Source organism: Schistocerca americana, chromosome 4, assembly GCF_021461395.2.
Source record: "Schistocerca americana isolate TAMUIC-IGC-003095 chromosome 4, iqSchAmer2.1, whole genome shotgun sequence".
NCBI lineage: Eukaryota > Metazoa > Arthropoda > Insecta > Orthoptera > Acrididae > Schistocerca > Schistocerca americana.
The window spans coordinates 26,495,226-26,513,194 of NC_060122.1; the positions used below are offsets into that span (position 1 = coordinate 26,495,226).

A 17,969-nucleotide genomic window follows, 5' to 3' on the forward strand; every position below is an offset into this window, starting at 1 on the left:
GTGCATAGGAACTAATGTTGTTTACACTTGCCCACCCATCAGACCTAAGGCAAAATGCCTGTGTTGTGGCAAAGTCACTTTTAATTTTATCAAATAATTTGTGATACAAACCGGGCATCAGATTGTCTGACAGTGTTTGTTGGCTTGGTAAATTATAATTTGGGCAAATCATATGTACAAAGTTTTTTAAACTCTGCATCTTCAATTAGAGAAAGGATGGTATCCTCTGCAAATCATTTTTAAAAGCTGTGAATCTAATGCCATACTTTTTAGTGTGAGTGGCTTTATAACACTAACAGATTTAGTTATTTGTTGTAAATGGAAAGCAGTTGGAAGTAAGGGTGTGATGAAAGAAATAAATCACGACTCGGTTCAGAACCTGACGATACGTGCAGCACTGTCTATAATCAGAAGTTACGGAGTGGGATGTAGTATGCTATGAAAGGGTGTATACGACCCGGGAGATCTGGGAGAAAACCGGGAAATTTTTTAGAATTCCAGGAACTTTTCCTTCTCTTAGTTAACAGTTAAATTTTTGTGATTTTGACTGGTAAGAACAAATACTTTAACGAAGGATATTACTGTATCCCGCTTCTGCAGGATAATGCTGCAGCAAAAAACATGAACGAGAGAAAAAAAATGAAAATAAAACTTAAGTCGCAAAGGAAATGCACCATATACAACAACAAAACACAGTGCTCATACAATTGTCTGCCAACCAAAGTGTGTCAAAGGCTTTACGAAGAATATGCAGTGCTTCCTAACAACAGATTGCCTCCGATGAGCGTGACATGACAGCTGTTCACATCTGATTCATTTGAGCAGTTGTGGGCAGGCTCTTACGCATGCGCAGTTGAATTGCCTATGTGTAATACCTTCTCCCGCTTCTGGCTACAGATGTGTGGCTGGGCGCCACTATCTAAATTGCTCCGGTTCGGAAATATCGTAGATCTGGTGCTGATGCACAGAGCAGTCTGAGTTGTAGGGGGGAGGTGAGTAGTCTCCACGTGACCTGTGCTTATGTTTAGTGATTTTGCTGCTTCCTCTTTGTTTATTGCTCTCACATTAAATGAAAACAAAACAGAATTTCTGTGGCTGGGAGCTACCAAATAAATTAAAATACGCTCGCATAATTACGGAAGGCTAAAATATGTTGTTAGTTTCAGGTTTTATATCCACCTTTCTGACAGTCAACCATTAATCACCTTGCAGAACAATGAAGTTATTTTTCTCGATTTGCTAAAGAGATTTGGCTTTTATTAATATTTTGCACTGAGGCAGTCAATTTATTTGAAATGAAGTGTTTAATTTCACACTGTTGGCTAGTTCGAACTGTTCGCTGCATTCAAGTGCACGTTTTCCACCTTCTAGCTTGTATGGCATTATGCCATAATAAAGAACCAAACATGAGATAATACAGTACTGGTACTCAAGAAAATTTACATCCGAATCTGGACATACGATTGTGCACTTTAAGCCGCTTTATGCATTTTAGTATAGTTCACGAAATTCCGATGCTCTTGAAGTATCCTATGATGTCTTTTTTCTTTTACGACATAATGCAAGATCTTTTAATGTTTTACACATAAAAACATGCGAGCTTCCTGCATCATCGTAGCTGCGCAGGCGCAATGACACCTCTTATCTGGCGCGCTCTGGCAACTGCTGAAACGAACCAATTTCAAACAGGTCACGGGAAAATATTGCAAATGATGATTCGAAAAGAGTTACTTTCAAAGTAAATTTCCTTTCACACAAGAGGAACTATGTTAGAGAATGTACAATGAATTTCTTAAATCGCTGAGCGTTTGACTCTCATTTAAAAAATAAACTCTTTGAGGACAACCATCTAAAAGAATTTCGAGCCCAGAAGTTCCGACACTTATTACAAATTTTACTGGCACATTTGTGTGACGTATCTTAAAGTGTAACACATGCAAAATGATCTGAATTATATGTGGAAGCTTAGCATCTCTTGCAGCTTATTAATCTTAGAGACCAATATTATTTGTGAAAGCTTTGTTTTTCTTCTAGCAAAACTATGTATATTAATTTAAACCATTAACTTTTCTTTTTGTGTGTTCGCGCTACTTAGTGATCTTGCTATTGGTTGACTACATTAAGTGTCCTGTGCCGAGATCATGTGACATGAGCTATGACTGGCTTACAAAAGCACGTCGCAATCCGGATTTCATTGCTTCAGAAAGTAACATGCAGTGTTCGGTGGCATTCGAATTTATACCTCTGTAAAACAAAGACATGCAGTGTACATATTGCTGCACATCAAAGATCCTTCCAAAACGTGTTTTTTTTTTTTTTCTTCTTTTTCTTTTTTTTTTTTTTTTTTTCCCCCCCTGGGTTTTGTTTTCTAAAGTGCCATCAAATTCTAAGTCTGTGTAGAAAACCATAAACATTCTAAGGATTGATAAGTTTTACAGTGCCGAGGAAAAGTATACTGTCACTTAACACGGAGAAAGTGTATTTTCACCCGGGAGAAAGTGTATTTTCAATCGGGAAATCTGGGAACTTTTTTTTTCCTTGTTCACGTATACACCCTGTATGATCTGCAAATTCTAGACCCACAATGGTAAAGTTTGTACCATATACGAGAAGGCCTGAAACGCTCGTAGAAATGAATATGATGGTGTGAGCTGATATCCCAGCTATGAATTACTTTTTTGTGGATTTCGCGGCAAATAGATGTAAACGATTGTAAATGTAAACTGCATTATGGGTAGGTGCAAGCTGATTTAGAGTTGCATCTGAAGAAAAAAAATACACACTTTAATTTCACAGTGAAGGGGCAGAGTATTTATATTAGTGCTACTAGCATTATTTGTATGCTTCTATGTCAAGTCAAATTTTTAAGAGTCAGTTTTGAAAGAGGCTGTCCCCCCTCCTGTCAGAGATGTGTAGAGTGTGCTGATTAGGCACATTTTCTTAAGAGACTTGATATTTATGAACATATATTTGACTTATTTGTCTTCATGACTTCTGGATTTGAGAAGCATGGGCAATACAGCATTTGTATGTCACTACACCACCTCCTCGTCTTTAACCTCTGTTGTCTTATGGTGCAGTATACAGGGTGTTACAAAAAGGTACGGCCAAACTTTCAGGAAACATTCCTCACACACAAAGAAAGAAAATATGTTATGTGGACATGTCTGGAAACACTTACTTTCCATGTTAGAACTCATTTTATTACTTCTCTTCAAATCACATTAATCATGTAATGCAAACACATAGCAACAGAACGTACCAGCGTGACTTCAAACACTTTGTTACAGGAAATGTTCAAAATGTCCTCCGTTATCGAGGATACATGCATCCACCCACCGTAGCACGGAATCCCTGATGCGCTGATGCAGCACTGGAGAATGGCGTATTGTATCACAGCCGTCCACAATACGAGCACAAAGAGTCTCTACATTTGGTAGAGGGGTACCGGGGATTCGTAGACAAGAGCTTTCAAATGCCCCCATAAATGAAAGTCAAGAGGGTTGAGGTCAGGAGAGCGTGGAGGCCATGGAATTGGTCCGCCTCTACCAATCCATCGGTCACCGAATCTGTTGCTGAGAAGCGTACGAACACTTCGACTGAAATGTGCAGGAGCTCCGTCGTGCATGAACCACATGTTGTGTCGTACTTGTAAAGGCACATGTTCTAGCAGCACAGGTAGAGTATCCCGTATGAAATCATGATAACGTGCTCCATTGAGCATAAGTGGACGAAACTAAAATGAGCTCCAACATGGAAATTAAGCGTTTCCGGACACATGTCCACATAACATCTTTCCTTTATTTGTGTGTGAGGAATTTTTCCCGAAAGTTTGGCCGTACCTTTTTGTAACACCCTGTATATTTACAGAAATGGAGAGCACACTTCGCTTGAACCAGGTGTCCAAGTTCGTTAAAAGTAGTACACGGATATCGATATTTTGAAATATATGGCGTAGTTCATGGGAATGAGTTGAAAGTGATTGAACATTTATCTGAGCGATATGGAATATTGTGCGTTTAAAATATCCAAGCAGTAAACTGTAATTGACTACACACAGAGACTTGACATATATCATTGTACCTGTTTCTGCAGCACAGGCACAATAGATAATTTGGGAGATGACTTCTATGTCACTCCTAGACATGAAAGAAAAAAGTACAAACTAAATAGATTACACAAAAAATATGTTCCCCCAAAGACCTAAACCTTGAGGGAAAACCTGAATCTTGGCCAGCAGAGGAGCTAACAGAGCACGAATCTCGGACGCTGCACATTGTACTTACAGCTACTCTCAAAAATAAAATTCGTTACAGGGAGAAAGAAAAGAGTCAATCAGTCTGAGAGGAAAGATAACTGAGGTGTGTCAATACCATAATCTAAAACATACAGACCAGATGTTCTACAGGGAAACTTTGATTTAGGGAAGTACAGGCAAAATAGAAGCTGCAGCTGATCCCATTGTCCCAACCAAGGAACTAAACTAGAACTTGATTTTAGTGATAAACGTCATTGAACCATAAGCAAAAAATAACTTACTGATAATTTCACAGTGGTAAATGGCAGTTTGTCGTGAAAAATTGTCTTGATCTGACAACCTCGTCGAAAAATCTGTCAGATAAGCATTTACTATAGGACGGCATTGCAGTCCAGATGATAAAGCTTATTGTTGACCCACTACTGCTCATCATAACTGCTGCTCCCTAGACCCTGAAGCTCTGCCTGAACAACACAGCATAAACATTTGTTCTCATCAGATCGAAAGCCTCTGTCTCGAGCACTACTACTCGGCCATCTTATGCAAGTCCTTTTCAGTACGAGGAACCCAACTCTCCCTCCAGATATCAGAGAACCGAATAACAAAACCCAGCTTCAAAACATAGTGACATATTTATTAAACTAACAAAAATGTTTGCCTCAACGCACCCAATATCCCTTTACAGTTAATTACCATACCAGACATTCCTCATTTCCCAAATACTTTTTACTGTCATCTACTGTTGTTAATATTTTTAGCAATAGTATAGCTACCACCATTGCTGTTAGTTCTTAAGCAGTACTATTATTCTAAATTGCATTGGATAAATTCAGATCTTCTGTCAAATCATTTTCAATTTGATTTAATTTCATTACTACATATTGTGCAAATAAAACAACATAAATAAAAATCTGGACAGAAATGATTGGCATGAAGATGAGGAAGAGATAATAGTAGATAGAACAGAAATGAAAACATTAGAAGACACACAGTGTTTAGTGATAAATAGAAAAACAGAGAACTGATTAAACATAAGTCTCTCACACTGATATCCAGATCTTTCAATTATATTAACAGATGTTGGAGAAATAAGAAAATCTCAGATGAATGGAAATTAGGTACAATATTATCCAATTACGAGAGAGTAGATGAAAGTAATTGCAAAAACTAAAAGAGCATTTCTCTGCTAAACTTACGGTATTAATTATAGTCTGTAACAGCAACACTGAGACGAGCAGTAATTAATGAAAATATTCTGTTATAAGAGCAAAAGTGTTTTAGGATGCACAGACAATACGTTCACTATTAAAGAAATCATTGAGTAACACAGAGTTCAGTGGGAAGACACATTTACTATTCATAGACAATGTAAAGGTTTTCGATAAATATAGAAAAACTGTGGCTGATAATGAACAAAACAGGAACACCTTTTGTATGTTATAAAGGTAACTAAAAGCATGTACGGAGGAAGAAAAATCTCCAGTGCCGGAAATGGAAAATCAATGATTGGGCCAAACTTGAGAGTAAGAGAAGGATGCAGTTTGTGTTCAATTCTTTTTTATATTTATGTTGACGACATGCTGAAGCAAGTGACAAGTAAATTAATATTTTCTACTTCAGCCAAAGGAATTATCTGTTTGCTGCTGATCAAATTGTGATTGGTAATAGTGAGAACATGCTGCAAAGAGCTGTTCATATTGTATCCATAACATCTAAGTTATACAGTCTGTTAGTATCTTCACAGAAAATTAAAGTTATGGCTTTTAGGGGCCAGCAGATAATTATCGGCAAAATAATGATGATTTGAAAACAGAAAGAGTAAACTCGTTCAACTTCTTAGAAAATACTATATTATTCATAACAGAAATGGACACACAGAAGTAGATAGAGAGATCAATTAAATTAATGGAACAATCAGTAGAGCGCTCAGAACTGAAGCAAGAAAGGAAACTGTAGCCGATTTCTATAGGACAATGGGTGTGCTGACTACAACATGTGGAGGTGAGTCATGGATTGCAACAAAAGGAAATGAATGAAGAATACAAGCATTGGAGATGTGCTTACTAAGAATAGTAGCTGGCTGCATTCTGTCTCACAGGAGAATGAATGCAAACATCAGAAAAGAACTAATAATGAAACGCTCAAATGTGCGTATAAAAGAATACGGAAACAACTGAAAGGACTATGTGACAAGAATGGAAGACGATAGCCTATCAAAATTAATGATGATTGTTACCCAGTGGACAGAAGATATTTAGGAAGAATGAGGAATACAAGCAATTTCAACCAAGACGGTGAAACAGGCAAATGCCTAATATGTGCACAGAGAGAGAAGACACACATTAAAAATATTATGATGTTTTAAGTAACTGATTAGTTTTGTAATTATGTATAAACCTCTTGTCTGATTTAGGGAGGATCCTAAAGGCATTGACCTGTTCAGATTAAATGAATAAATAAAAAAAATTAAACATACAAGGTGTCCCAGGAAGACTGCTCAATATTCAGGGATATAACACAAATGGTCATTCAAAGTGAAAAACTCCATATGGACAAATGCCCTAATCTGAATGGTTTCCTAGATAGAACATACTTAGTGTACACTCTTATTTATTTTATTAATCAGTACACAGCTATTGTTCACAGAGCACCACTGTAGTGTTGACGAAGTTGAGACAAATTATTTGATATCGGACACACGGTCTATGAAGTCGGAAAACTACCTCAAATTTCCTTAGAAAAGCTACCTATGCCTCAGTGTGTATGCATCACCTGAGATTTTCAGAATTCTCTCACTTCCTTCTTGCAAACTAAAGAAAAATGAATAGGACTCTTTTATAGGGATTTTAAAGTAGTTTAGTTTTGTACTGTGACATGTTTTTGCTAGAAGTTGTGGATTTAGTTATTAAAGAAAAATGTACAAAAGCAACATTAAATGTATTGTCTTGGGAACCGGTTGGAATAGGCCATATGTCCATATGTAGTTTCTTTGTATCAAATGATCATACCTGTCATTTGCCTAAGTATTGTTCATTTCTCCTGAGACAACCTGTGTAAAAGCGCTATCATATATGTTAAAATAATTGTGTAATACACATACCGTTATTTTTGTAAAGAACAGTATCTGCTAGAGCCAAACTTGGGCGCTGAGACTCTGTCGAGCAAGCAAGCAGCAAGCTGAATCACTGTGCCGAGAGCACAGAGAACGTGTCGCCGTGTGGTCTGCAGAGCTACCTTGCAATCCGATCTGTAGTTATGGTGGGGAGCATGGAGCTAGTGAGCCACATTGTGATCAGATCTGTGAGAGTGATGGGGAGTAGTGAGCTGGTGAGGCTGCTCGAGATCCGATCAGTGAGTGGTGGGGAGCACTAAGCTAGCAAGGCAGCTTGTGGTCTGGCTGCTGAGAGTTGTGTGGAGGGCCGAGCCTCAGGAGGGGAGTGCTGCCTCGGTCGTGTCGGGATACGCTCTCACGTTGTCATGGCTGCGGTCTGCAGCTTATGCGGTCGCTGACAACACATTCTGAGTGTGACGATATGTCAAAGGATAAGAAGTAATAGCTCACTGAAAAGTATATAAACATTTATTGGGCTTCTGAAATTTGAGATTTTCTTTACAAATCAAGAACAAAAATATTAATCTGAAAATGTTTTCTACATTAATGCAGCGTCCTGAATAACTGATCTTTCTTTATTTTCTGTTATAAGGCATCACATATTAGTAAGATATGCAAATCAATATGTGCACATGGTCTATAGCACAATTTTTGTAGCTCGGGAAATGTTTTCTTCAGGATGTGGCGTGGGGTGCCGTTGCAAGCGGCCTACCACAGAATTTTCGTGTGCTCATTGCTGCCGCCAGACACACATTTCAGATCAGATGATAAGCTATCATTCCCTTTTTTCGAATCGTCGATCATCCAGTCCTTAAAAGGAAGGATCCAGCTCTTAGGTTGAATTCAGGAGTGGACTGCCCATCTCTAGTGATGGCTATACCTGCGGGCTACCACCTCCAAAAAGAGCTGATTGAATCGTAAATTTGCCATCTCATATTTCCCACATGTACAGGACAAAGACACACACACACACACACACACACACACACACACACACACACACCTTCCTCCCCCCCTCCCGCCCCCCCCCCCCCCAACTCTCTTCATGTGGTGGTGATTGCCATCATTTTCACAAACAGTTGATTACTGTGTCAGTATGTATCAAACAACATTGTAAATATGAACTGCTCTCTTTCTAATATTTGTATTATATTCAGTTAACAGCTCATATGCATTGGGTTGTTTAATGTACATGTGATTTTGAAGCTGGGGTGGGCTCCTGCTAATTTAAGTTCCAGTTCACATTGTTTGAGGCTGCCTGGTCTGCTAATAGAATTCCTTAAAGGACTTCAATCTCATGTTCTGTCATGTTGGGACTGTTAGAAACCTCAAACCTATTAGTGACTGACTTCTCAAGGCTGTAGAGAAACATCCAAGCAATATGTAACTGTAAGATATATAAAATTTGTCATGAAGTCTGCTTATTGAAACCAGAAATTTTGAGGTACAGCACTAGTGCGTGAAATAAACATAAGCAAATTAAAGCCTAAAAATTAAGACTGGAATGTAAATCTCTCGTTCCTGGTCATGGGCATGAGCCAAAATGGAGAGTTTGTTGACGCTGTCCCATTGACAGTATATTTTATTGTCATAAACTTCATAAAGTTGACTATGCAGTCCAGCTATTGAGTTCCAGATGACCATGATGGTCTTGCTAGCAGACTTCTCTTTTGCAGTGTCTTCAGGCTGAAGGCTGAAATGAAGCTGAAATACTTCTAAATTCTGATACACTGTCCAGTATTTCTTCTTTCAACACCAGTGTTTAATATACTTCATACATAAATTCTCAGATTGGTAGTCTTATCACCACTATTTAGGTCCAGATATCTTCAACAATGGCATTACATTTTGACCTTAAATTACCTGCAATTAACAAAACAATTTATCTGGCAATATGCTGTCCAAAGCTTGAGTATGAATAAAAACAATCATCTTCAGTCATTTAGGACTATAACCCACCATTTTCCGTCAAGTGGTATTAAACCTCATAACTTTATTGAAACTGGCATATTTGTCTATACTCCAGAAACATTTAATGCAGTAAAAACATTGACTCCTTCTAAAACAGTATTTTCCCTTAGATGTTTTTTGAAACATGTAGTTAGTGTGACATTTTTATATAAAATGCTCCCTCCTTAACATGTGGGACTGTAGAGTCTGAATTTCCTGTTAAGTTGTAAGCTGTCAGACTGAATATTATAAACAGATATTGATACTTTCTTCCATTGTTTAATACTTTCTGACAGTATTTCTGCACCTACCCTTCCCTTCAATAAATTATCCAGCAATTGATAAAGTATTTGTAGATATAACGATACAGTCCAAAATGTGACAAAATTTAAATGTTCTTAAACTTACACGAGTACCACTGATTCACCACTACTTAATTTTAACTGATCACACTTGATGTTGCACATTGTTGTAGTCATTATGTAAACTGTCTGATTCCTCGCAATAAACATTATTTCATTACTGAGAGAAACTTAATGAAAGGTTTAAAATAGTGTGAAAGAGCACTAAAACTCCTTACTTTTCAGGGGAAACGGCAACAATTTACTGCCAGTCACTGAAGACCCACAACAGGACGTACGTGGAAGGGGTAGGTAACCCAACAGAGGTGGCAATAGACTGGATCACAAAGAACATCTACTATGTGAATGATGTGCCTGTTGGGCAAAGTGACATACAGGTGAGTGCAAGGGGGATGGAACTGATGCTCAATTTGGTTAAAACTGCTTGTCAGTTGATTCAACACCTCGCAGTAGTTCTAAAATTCAAGCACCCACCATTAGGCTGCCATCAAGTGTCATGTCAAAGCATCGCTTCACTTGCAGTTAATAAGTAGTGCAGTGGGCATGCATAATTCTGTAGCATTTCTGTCGGCTCATTTAACTCCTTTCAGTTCAGTGGTCTCCACTGCAACTGCAGCCCACTTTCACAAAAGCGTTGAGAGGTGCAGGCAACAGCCAATGTGAAGACACTGCAGCACTGTGTGAAATGAGTCAGATGACAAGTAGTTTCAGTAACAATGTAGACCAGGACTGGTTTCTGACCAGTGTTTTTTCCCTTCCACAGGTGTGCCACCTGACTGAGAAGCTCTGTGCTGTTGTGGTGACGGCCGAACGTGGCAGTAAGATTGGCAACATTGCAGTAGATCCACTTGCTGGGTGAGTATACAAGAAGAAATAGTAAATGTGCTGTAAGGTCTCACAATTTGTGTAAAATCAAGAGTAAGATCAAGAAATAAAAAATTTGTTGACTTTCATACTGGTAACAAAACATTACTTCAGTCTCAGTTCTCCATTAGGAAAAGTAGTTAACTTTCCTGTACCTTAACTTCAGGTGAATAGTTAGTGTTGTTAGCCATCTTATATGAAGTGTGCTTTATTCTCTACAATTTGTCCTATCTTTAGTGGGATCATTTTTTTTTACCCTAGCTGGCCGTTCTTGAGATCCACCTACGTGCAGAAATGATTTTGGCCCATTCGTTGGAGACAGACTTATGTCTTATTCCAGCAGCCAGAGGTTTTTTTTTTGTGTGTGTGTGTGTGTGTGTGTGTGTGTGTGTGTGTGTGTGTGTGTGTGTGTGTGTGTGTCAACATCTGTGCCATATCGTAACATCCTACCCTTTTCGTAATATTGTTATTATTCCATCCTGGATTTTCTATTGTTTCATTCTAATTCTCAAGTATATGATGTAGTGGAGGGTTTTCAGAACATTGTACTATTTTTGGTATCAGTATCTTGTTGGGATGCAGTTCTCCTTAACATGTAGATTTGTGTATGATTACTGCAATAGTTAAATTTGTCAAAAAAAGAGTATTATAAAAGAGCATTATACAATACAACTTTCAATGCAATTAGTGAAAGATAGTAGGAAACACACAGCACATTTAAAATGGCAAAAATGTTAGTCTAGGTCACATTTCTATCACCACAGTGGGAGAAGTGGGTTTGTATTCATTCTTTTTGCTTTTTCCCAATCTACATAATGTCCCATTACAAATAGATAAGTAATGAGTTTGAAAGCAGTTGTGAGCTATCAGTGCTGGATTTGTGAACATGTGAGGTGTAACAATAAAATGTGACTTGCTGTAAGACATCTGGTTTCACACAAGGTAAATATTTAGTTGTCACTCTCAGTACTCTCTCTCTCTCTCTCTCTCTCTCTCTCTCTCTCTCTCCCCCCCTCCCTCTCCCCCCCCCCTCCCCCCCGACAGCATCACCCCCACTTCTTATAGTCGCACCTTCCTTCCTGGATGGGTACCCAAAAATGTTCATCATTCAGACACTGTTTTTGAGAAATAACTTTTCGGTGGAGATGAGGTGAACTTTATTATGTTCGGTGTTTCATCTACAGATAAACCTACCAGTGGGCAAACCTCAAATCTAACAAATAACTTCATGAAATAGCAGCCTGATGAAAATGTCCTTCACATTTGAGGATTGCAATGTGAAAAACTTAATTTTAATGACATGGATCATTGTTGACCGAAATAGCAGCCTTGCTTCAATTTTGATGTGACCATGGCTTAATAAGAGCTAATTGGATTTAGCAGCTTCAGGAGTCATTTGTAATCGGAATCCAGATGGTCAGCAATACTCACAGAGTCGTAAAGCATTTGCAATAACAAATGCCAAAATGTTATGCCTTTGACTTACGTGTTTCATTTAGACACAATAATAGGTAGATACTACTTTTGTGTCACCCTTCTAATTACAGTTAATCTCGTCTTGTCAGAATGCTTGATATTTCAGCACATGTTATAACAATGGTGAACACACACAATCCTCACTGCAACATATGGCCGGTTAAGTTGATGCAAATGCGACAAGTAAGACACAAATCCTGGACATGACTGGCTCAAAACTTGAACTCCCTGACTCTTACTCCTAGTGCTAGTGGTGCTTGACAACAGATTTTGCCTAACATCAACTTGTGCAGGGTAAAAAATTTTTATCATTGGATAAGGTATGTCGACCCCTTACAGGTGCCACAACAGAAGTACTCAATTTTCCTGTGTTCACTGTTCCAGATATCTGTTTTGGACAGAAATGAGCACTTTGATAAAAAATGGAGTGGCTGGCAGCATTAGGAGGGCAGACCTTGCCGGAGGCAGCAGGACAGTTCTGGTGCAGTCGGGCCTTGGTTTGCTGAGTGGCCTGGCTCTGGACACGGTGCGGCGCACCATCTACTGGACGGACACCTCCTTCCAGGTTGTAGAGTCAGCGACATATGACGGCAAAGAGAGGACAGCAGAGTTCACATCGGAGGTCAGATTCCGACCTCTTACACTAGACACTGGACATTTCATACAAGTAGTGTATAGTCTGGCACGTTGGGGACTGGCAGTCACAGGCCAGTACAGCTTTATAGTATTTTACTGAGAGTTCCACATCATCCAGGTTAATGTTGACTAGTCTGAATGGTTAATCAAAAACTGAGATAATCCAAGATGTGTTTCTTCTGGAATCCACTAGTTTTTTCGCCAAATCGTTTGCATGTTACGTTTGAAAGCCCACACATAACTTAAGTGTTACTGGCTGGAAACCGAAAATTTATTCACAATATACACCTAAACTACACTGTATTTCGTATTGCATTGCTTTCAACTCACTTTTGGGAAATAATTGTCAAAAAAGAACATACATGATGTAATGTTCAGGTCTGCATAATTTATTGTAAAGCTATAAGAATTTAAAGCTACCTTCCCAAACTCTTTTACTCATGAGATGCCTGTATTGTCTTCGTTTAGGGAGAATTCCATTACTTTTTAAGATGGCTGATCTCGTGCTGTTGCCCAGGTACAAAATTACACTTGGGCCTTCATCTAAAACACAACACAACACAACACATAAGCACTATGCATTAAAAGATGACTTGCGACACACTATTGTTACTGTAATCACACATACGAAGAATTCTTAAGACTTGGTTGCTATTGTTAACCTTAACTGATACTAATTGCTCAAATCAAATATCCACATTGTCAGAACTTCGTCTAATTGCCTGGTTGGCAAAGAACACGGTCTAGTAGATACAGTGTACTTATACGTACTCATTCAATGGCCATTACCAGCAGGTGAGAGACCAGAGGTAAATGTTTCATTTATATGACAAACAGCAATATTGTTGGTTCAGCAAACCATCACAGATCCTATTCCCAGAAACCTCTGTAGCCACATGGTTAGCTGCTGCTTCGGGTGCAAAAGGACTCGGGTTCAATTCCCGGTACCTTTCTGAGGTACAGATGTTGGCACCAGAATTCACTCAGCCCTGAGGCCAGATAAGCTGTTCAAATGCAGTAACAGTACCATCACCAGGATTTGTCTGACAATGGCTGAAGGAATTGATAACTTGCTGATCGCACATCCCACAATCGTAGATGTCTCCTTGTACTGCATTACAGACTGTAGTCACAGATAAGCTTAAGGCCTAATCCCTGACTGGTATTAAAGTTAAAGTACTTATTCCCATTTCGGTTGATATTTACATGAAATCTTAAATTTCCTCAGTTCATTACTGAAGCATATGCGTACTTGGCTTTTTCAACCCTTCGTTATTCCACAGGTAAAGAGACCCAAAAGGCTGGTGCTGTTTGAGGATGAGCTCTACTGGCTGCCAGAGCATTCGGGCTTTGTGATGAAATGCAAGCTGTTCGCAAAGGTAAAGAGGTGTCGGAGCATCCACATAAATGTCTATGATGGAGACTACCTGACCGTCTTGCAGCAGTCACGGCAGAGAGCTGGTGAGTACAAGGGTGTGTGCATTTTGATCATATTTGGGAGCAGAACCATGGGGATATGGAAGAAGTTGGTATATGTTAATGAGATACAATCAAATTGAAAATGTAATTTGTTTACTGTGTTTACAATACTATCATACTGTTTAATAATATTAACAATAGGGAAATGCTATATTGCTACTCACTACATCGAGAAATAATAGTCGTGGACAGATACAGTGAAAAATAAGAGATCAATGGCTTCTGTGATGATGAATAGCAATATATCCTTAAAGTATTTTCATTCCATCTTGGACGTACTGTTGTTTGATTCTACTCAGTAATATGTGTTTATGCCAGATAAATTTAGCAAAGTGAATTAAAAAGCAAGCTTTGTATCATTATTATTATTATTATTATTAAGCATTACAATCCATGAAGGCTTTTTGCTGCAGAATGGACAATGTTGAACCACTTTGCTCTGTCTTTACAAGTAATTTGCCACTGTCTGTCATGTCCTAGTTTTCTGAGATCGTCTTGAATATTGTCCAAGTATCTCATGCGTGGGCGTCCAAGAGGTCGTCTTCCGGTGGGAATCTCTTCAGTCACTTTCTTGATGGTCCTGTTTGGTGGTGCTCTGATGACATGCCCTATCCATTTCAGTCTTTTGGCTTTAATTTTGGCCACTATATCGGAGTCTTTATACAATTTGTAAATTTCATTGTTATTTAGCAATCTCCATTCATCACTGATCCTATCTCTTATGGGTCCAAATATTTTTCTCAAAATTTTTCGTTCAAATACTCTTAATCTGTTTTCCTCTTTTTTTGTGAGAGTCCAGGTTTCAGATCCATAGGTGAGTACTGGTATAATCAATGATTTGTATACTTGTAGTTTGGTGTTCCTAGAAATTAACTTGCTTTTGAAAACTGTCAAGAGACTATAGTAGCATTTGTTAGCCTTCTGAATTCGTGATTCTATTTCAATTTTTATGGAGTTGTCAGAGGTTACTATTGTACCAAGGTAATTAAATTCATTTGTCTTTGTGAAAGCTGTGTTATTAATTTGCAGTACATTATTATTTGATGGATAGCGGGATAAGATAAAGTACATTGTTTTGTCTGTATTCAGCTGGAGGCCTGTGCCATTTGTGGCTTTAATTAATTGTGCTGTAAGAAGCTTCAAATCATTCTCACTGTCAGATAATAATGCAATGTCATCAGCGTATGCTACAATGTTAATTTTGCTTTCCAGTTGTGCTCCAATTTGTAGTAGCTTTACTTTTTGGATTATTCTATTGATTACTATGTTAAAAAGAACTGGTGAGAGTGAATCCCCTTGTTTGACTCCAGTTTTAACCTCAAAGTCTTCAGAAAGTTTGCTAGCTACTTTTATTTTGTATTTTGAGTTTAAAGTGCAAGATTTTATTAAATTTATCAATTTGTTAGGGATGCCAATCTGCCTCATGCACTTCCATAAATATTCCCTGTTGATACTGTCAAAAGCTTTTTTAAAATCAATGAAAAGCATATGTACATTTTGATTGAATTCATATTTCTTTTCACCCAACATCCTTAGGACATATATATTGTCAATAGTCGATCTGTTAGGTCTAAATCCACATTGGGCATCATCTAGGGAGTCTTCAACGTAAGGGCTTATCCTTGCTAACAGTATATTTGTCAGAATTTTATATGTTGTGTTTAGTAACGCAATTCCTCTGTAGTTTGAACAATTTGTTGGGTCCCCCTTCTTGTATATAGGGCACACAACTACTTCTTTCCAATCATGTGGGACCTGTTCCTGCTTCCAGATGTTGGTGATGATTTTGTGTAAGCAGTTTACAAAAGGAAATTTACTGAGCTTCCATATATCTGTGTCTATACCATCACTTCCAGGAGCTTTATGTCTCTTCAGCTTCTTGATGCTTTCTTTAATTTCTGCTAAGCTGGGCTCTTCGTCCGATGGGTCAGCAGTAAGATATTCATTGTCATCTTCCTGAGAGACGCTTATAGTTGGAGCATTTAGTAACTCATTAAAATATTCCTTCCATCTGTTAGCAATGTCACTTCTTTCTGTTAGCAAGGAGCCATCTGGGTCTGTTATGAACTGTCCATAATTTTTTATATTCCCACTTTTGAACATATTTATGCTCTTGAAAAATCCTCTGGAGTCTGTGGTACGGTCATTCTCAGCTCTTTTTAATTTGTAATTCATAAAATCCCTTTTCTTTTTCCTAATGAGTTTCCTGGCAAGTTTCTGTTTCTCTTCAAAAATAAGTTTGTTTTGTGTTATTGGTTTTTGTAGGAATTTTTCCCTTGCTAATTTTCTATCTTCGATAGCGTTCGAGCACTCGGCATCAAACCAGGGGTTCTTAGTTGTAGTAAAATGTCCCAAAACTGAGGTAGTTGCTCGTGTGATATTTTCTTTCAGAGCGTTCCAGGCTTGATTAGTATCATCATTGTTAATTTTACTTTCCACTTCAGGTTTGTGTGTTTCTAATTCTCTAATGTACTGGTTGAGAATGTTTGGGTTTTTCAGTTTCATTGTATTAAACCTAGGAACACCATTTAATTTAGACCATTTATGTCTTGAGAGTGAGATCTTGAACTTGGCTTTTACAAGAAAGTGATCCGAATCACAGTCTGCTCCCCTTTGACTTCTGATATCATGTATGCATTTATGATGTTGTTTTTCGATTAACACATGATCAATTTGATTTTTTGTGATGCCATCTCTTGAAGCCCATGTTTGTTTATGTATATCTTTATGTGCAAAATATGTACTTTTGATCAACATGTTTTTGGAAGTGGCAAAGCTAATAAGTTTTGTTCCGTTTTCATTACTCTGCTGATGTAGACTATGAGGTCCAATTGTAGGTTTATAATGATTTTCATGTCCTAACTTGGCATTGAAATCTCCTAGAATTATTTTAATTGAATTTTTCGAGAATGTATCATATACCTGTTCCAATTTGTTGTAAAATTCTTCTTTAATATTGTCCTCTTTATCCTCTGTTGGAGCATGGCAATTTATAACATTTAAAGTCTTATATTTGCATTGAATCGTAATGTGAGATATCCTTTCATTCACTGCCTCAAATTTCCTAATAAAAGGTAACAATTTGTTGTTTATTATATTGTATCATTAGACAAGTTAAAATAGGTTTGGTTTGCATTCTGTTAGTAGCTCAATATGTTACCTCCACATATTTACTTGAAAGGCTTTCACATTATAATAAGAGGAGACAGGATTGCTTGTGTACTTTCACTTCAGTGCAGTTGAGGTTAAAGTATTGACTTAACAAAAGCATGCAACAAGAGTGCTTGCTAAGGTAACATGTTTGTGTAGAATTTTCACTAATTCTTGCTCGTAAAAATACACTCCCTGATATCACTTAGGTTCCATGGAAGTTAGCTACGATAGAATCTGTGTGAGGTGAGGGGAGCCAGAGTCTACGTACATTTGCATATTTACTAGTCACTGCAGCTCCTGTGTCCACTTGCATTTTTAGAGGTTTATTAAACACATGCAAATCAACAGTTTGTTTGGTAAAACAGTCACTGTAGAGATACAGTTTGCCCACAAGTTCTACTGTGTCTGCCATGTTTGAAGTAGTTTTGCATAGATGTAATGTGGACTTCTTTTAGACACTTGTTGTAAACAACCCAATACGTAGGGTACACAACACGCTCACTTTGAGTGAAGCAGTATGGGAAAGACAGGGGGGGGGGTACACGGCCGCTATTGTGACGCGGCTTGTTGCTGCCATGGCCGTAACCGACACTGCCCCATGTGACGGAGTCGAAGGTTGTACTGCTGCCATGACTCCCCATCACCCTGAACACTTGCAACATGCCTTACAGGGGTCAAC

General features: G+C 38.2%; 1 protein-coding gene across 1 annotated transcript in view; it reads left to right on the forward strand.

Annotated features, from left to right (window-relative positions):
• LOC124612899 (vitellogenin receptor-like) overlaps positions 1 to 17,969 on the forward strand; it is a 232,698-nt gene that overhangs the window by 182,868 nt on the left and 31,861 nt on the right. The window contains exons 28-31 of the mRNA XM_047141363.1: positions 9,908 to 10,059; positions 10,446 to 10,537; positions 12,407 to 12,644; positions 13,942 to 14,119. Coding sequence (XP_046997319.1) covers positions 9,908 to 10,059; positions 10,446 to 10,537; positions 12,407 to 12,644; positions 13,942 to 14,119 — 660 coding nt within the window. The remainder of the gene's footprint in view (positions 1 to 9,907; positions 10,060 to 10,445; positions 10,538 to 12,406; positions 12,645 to 13,941; positions 14,120 to 17,969) is intronic.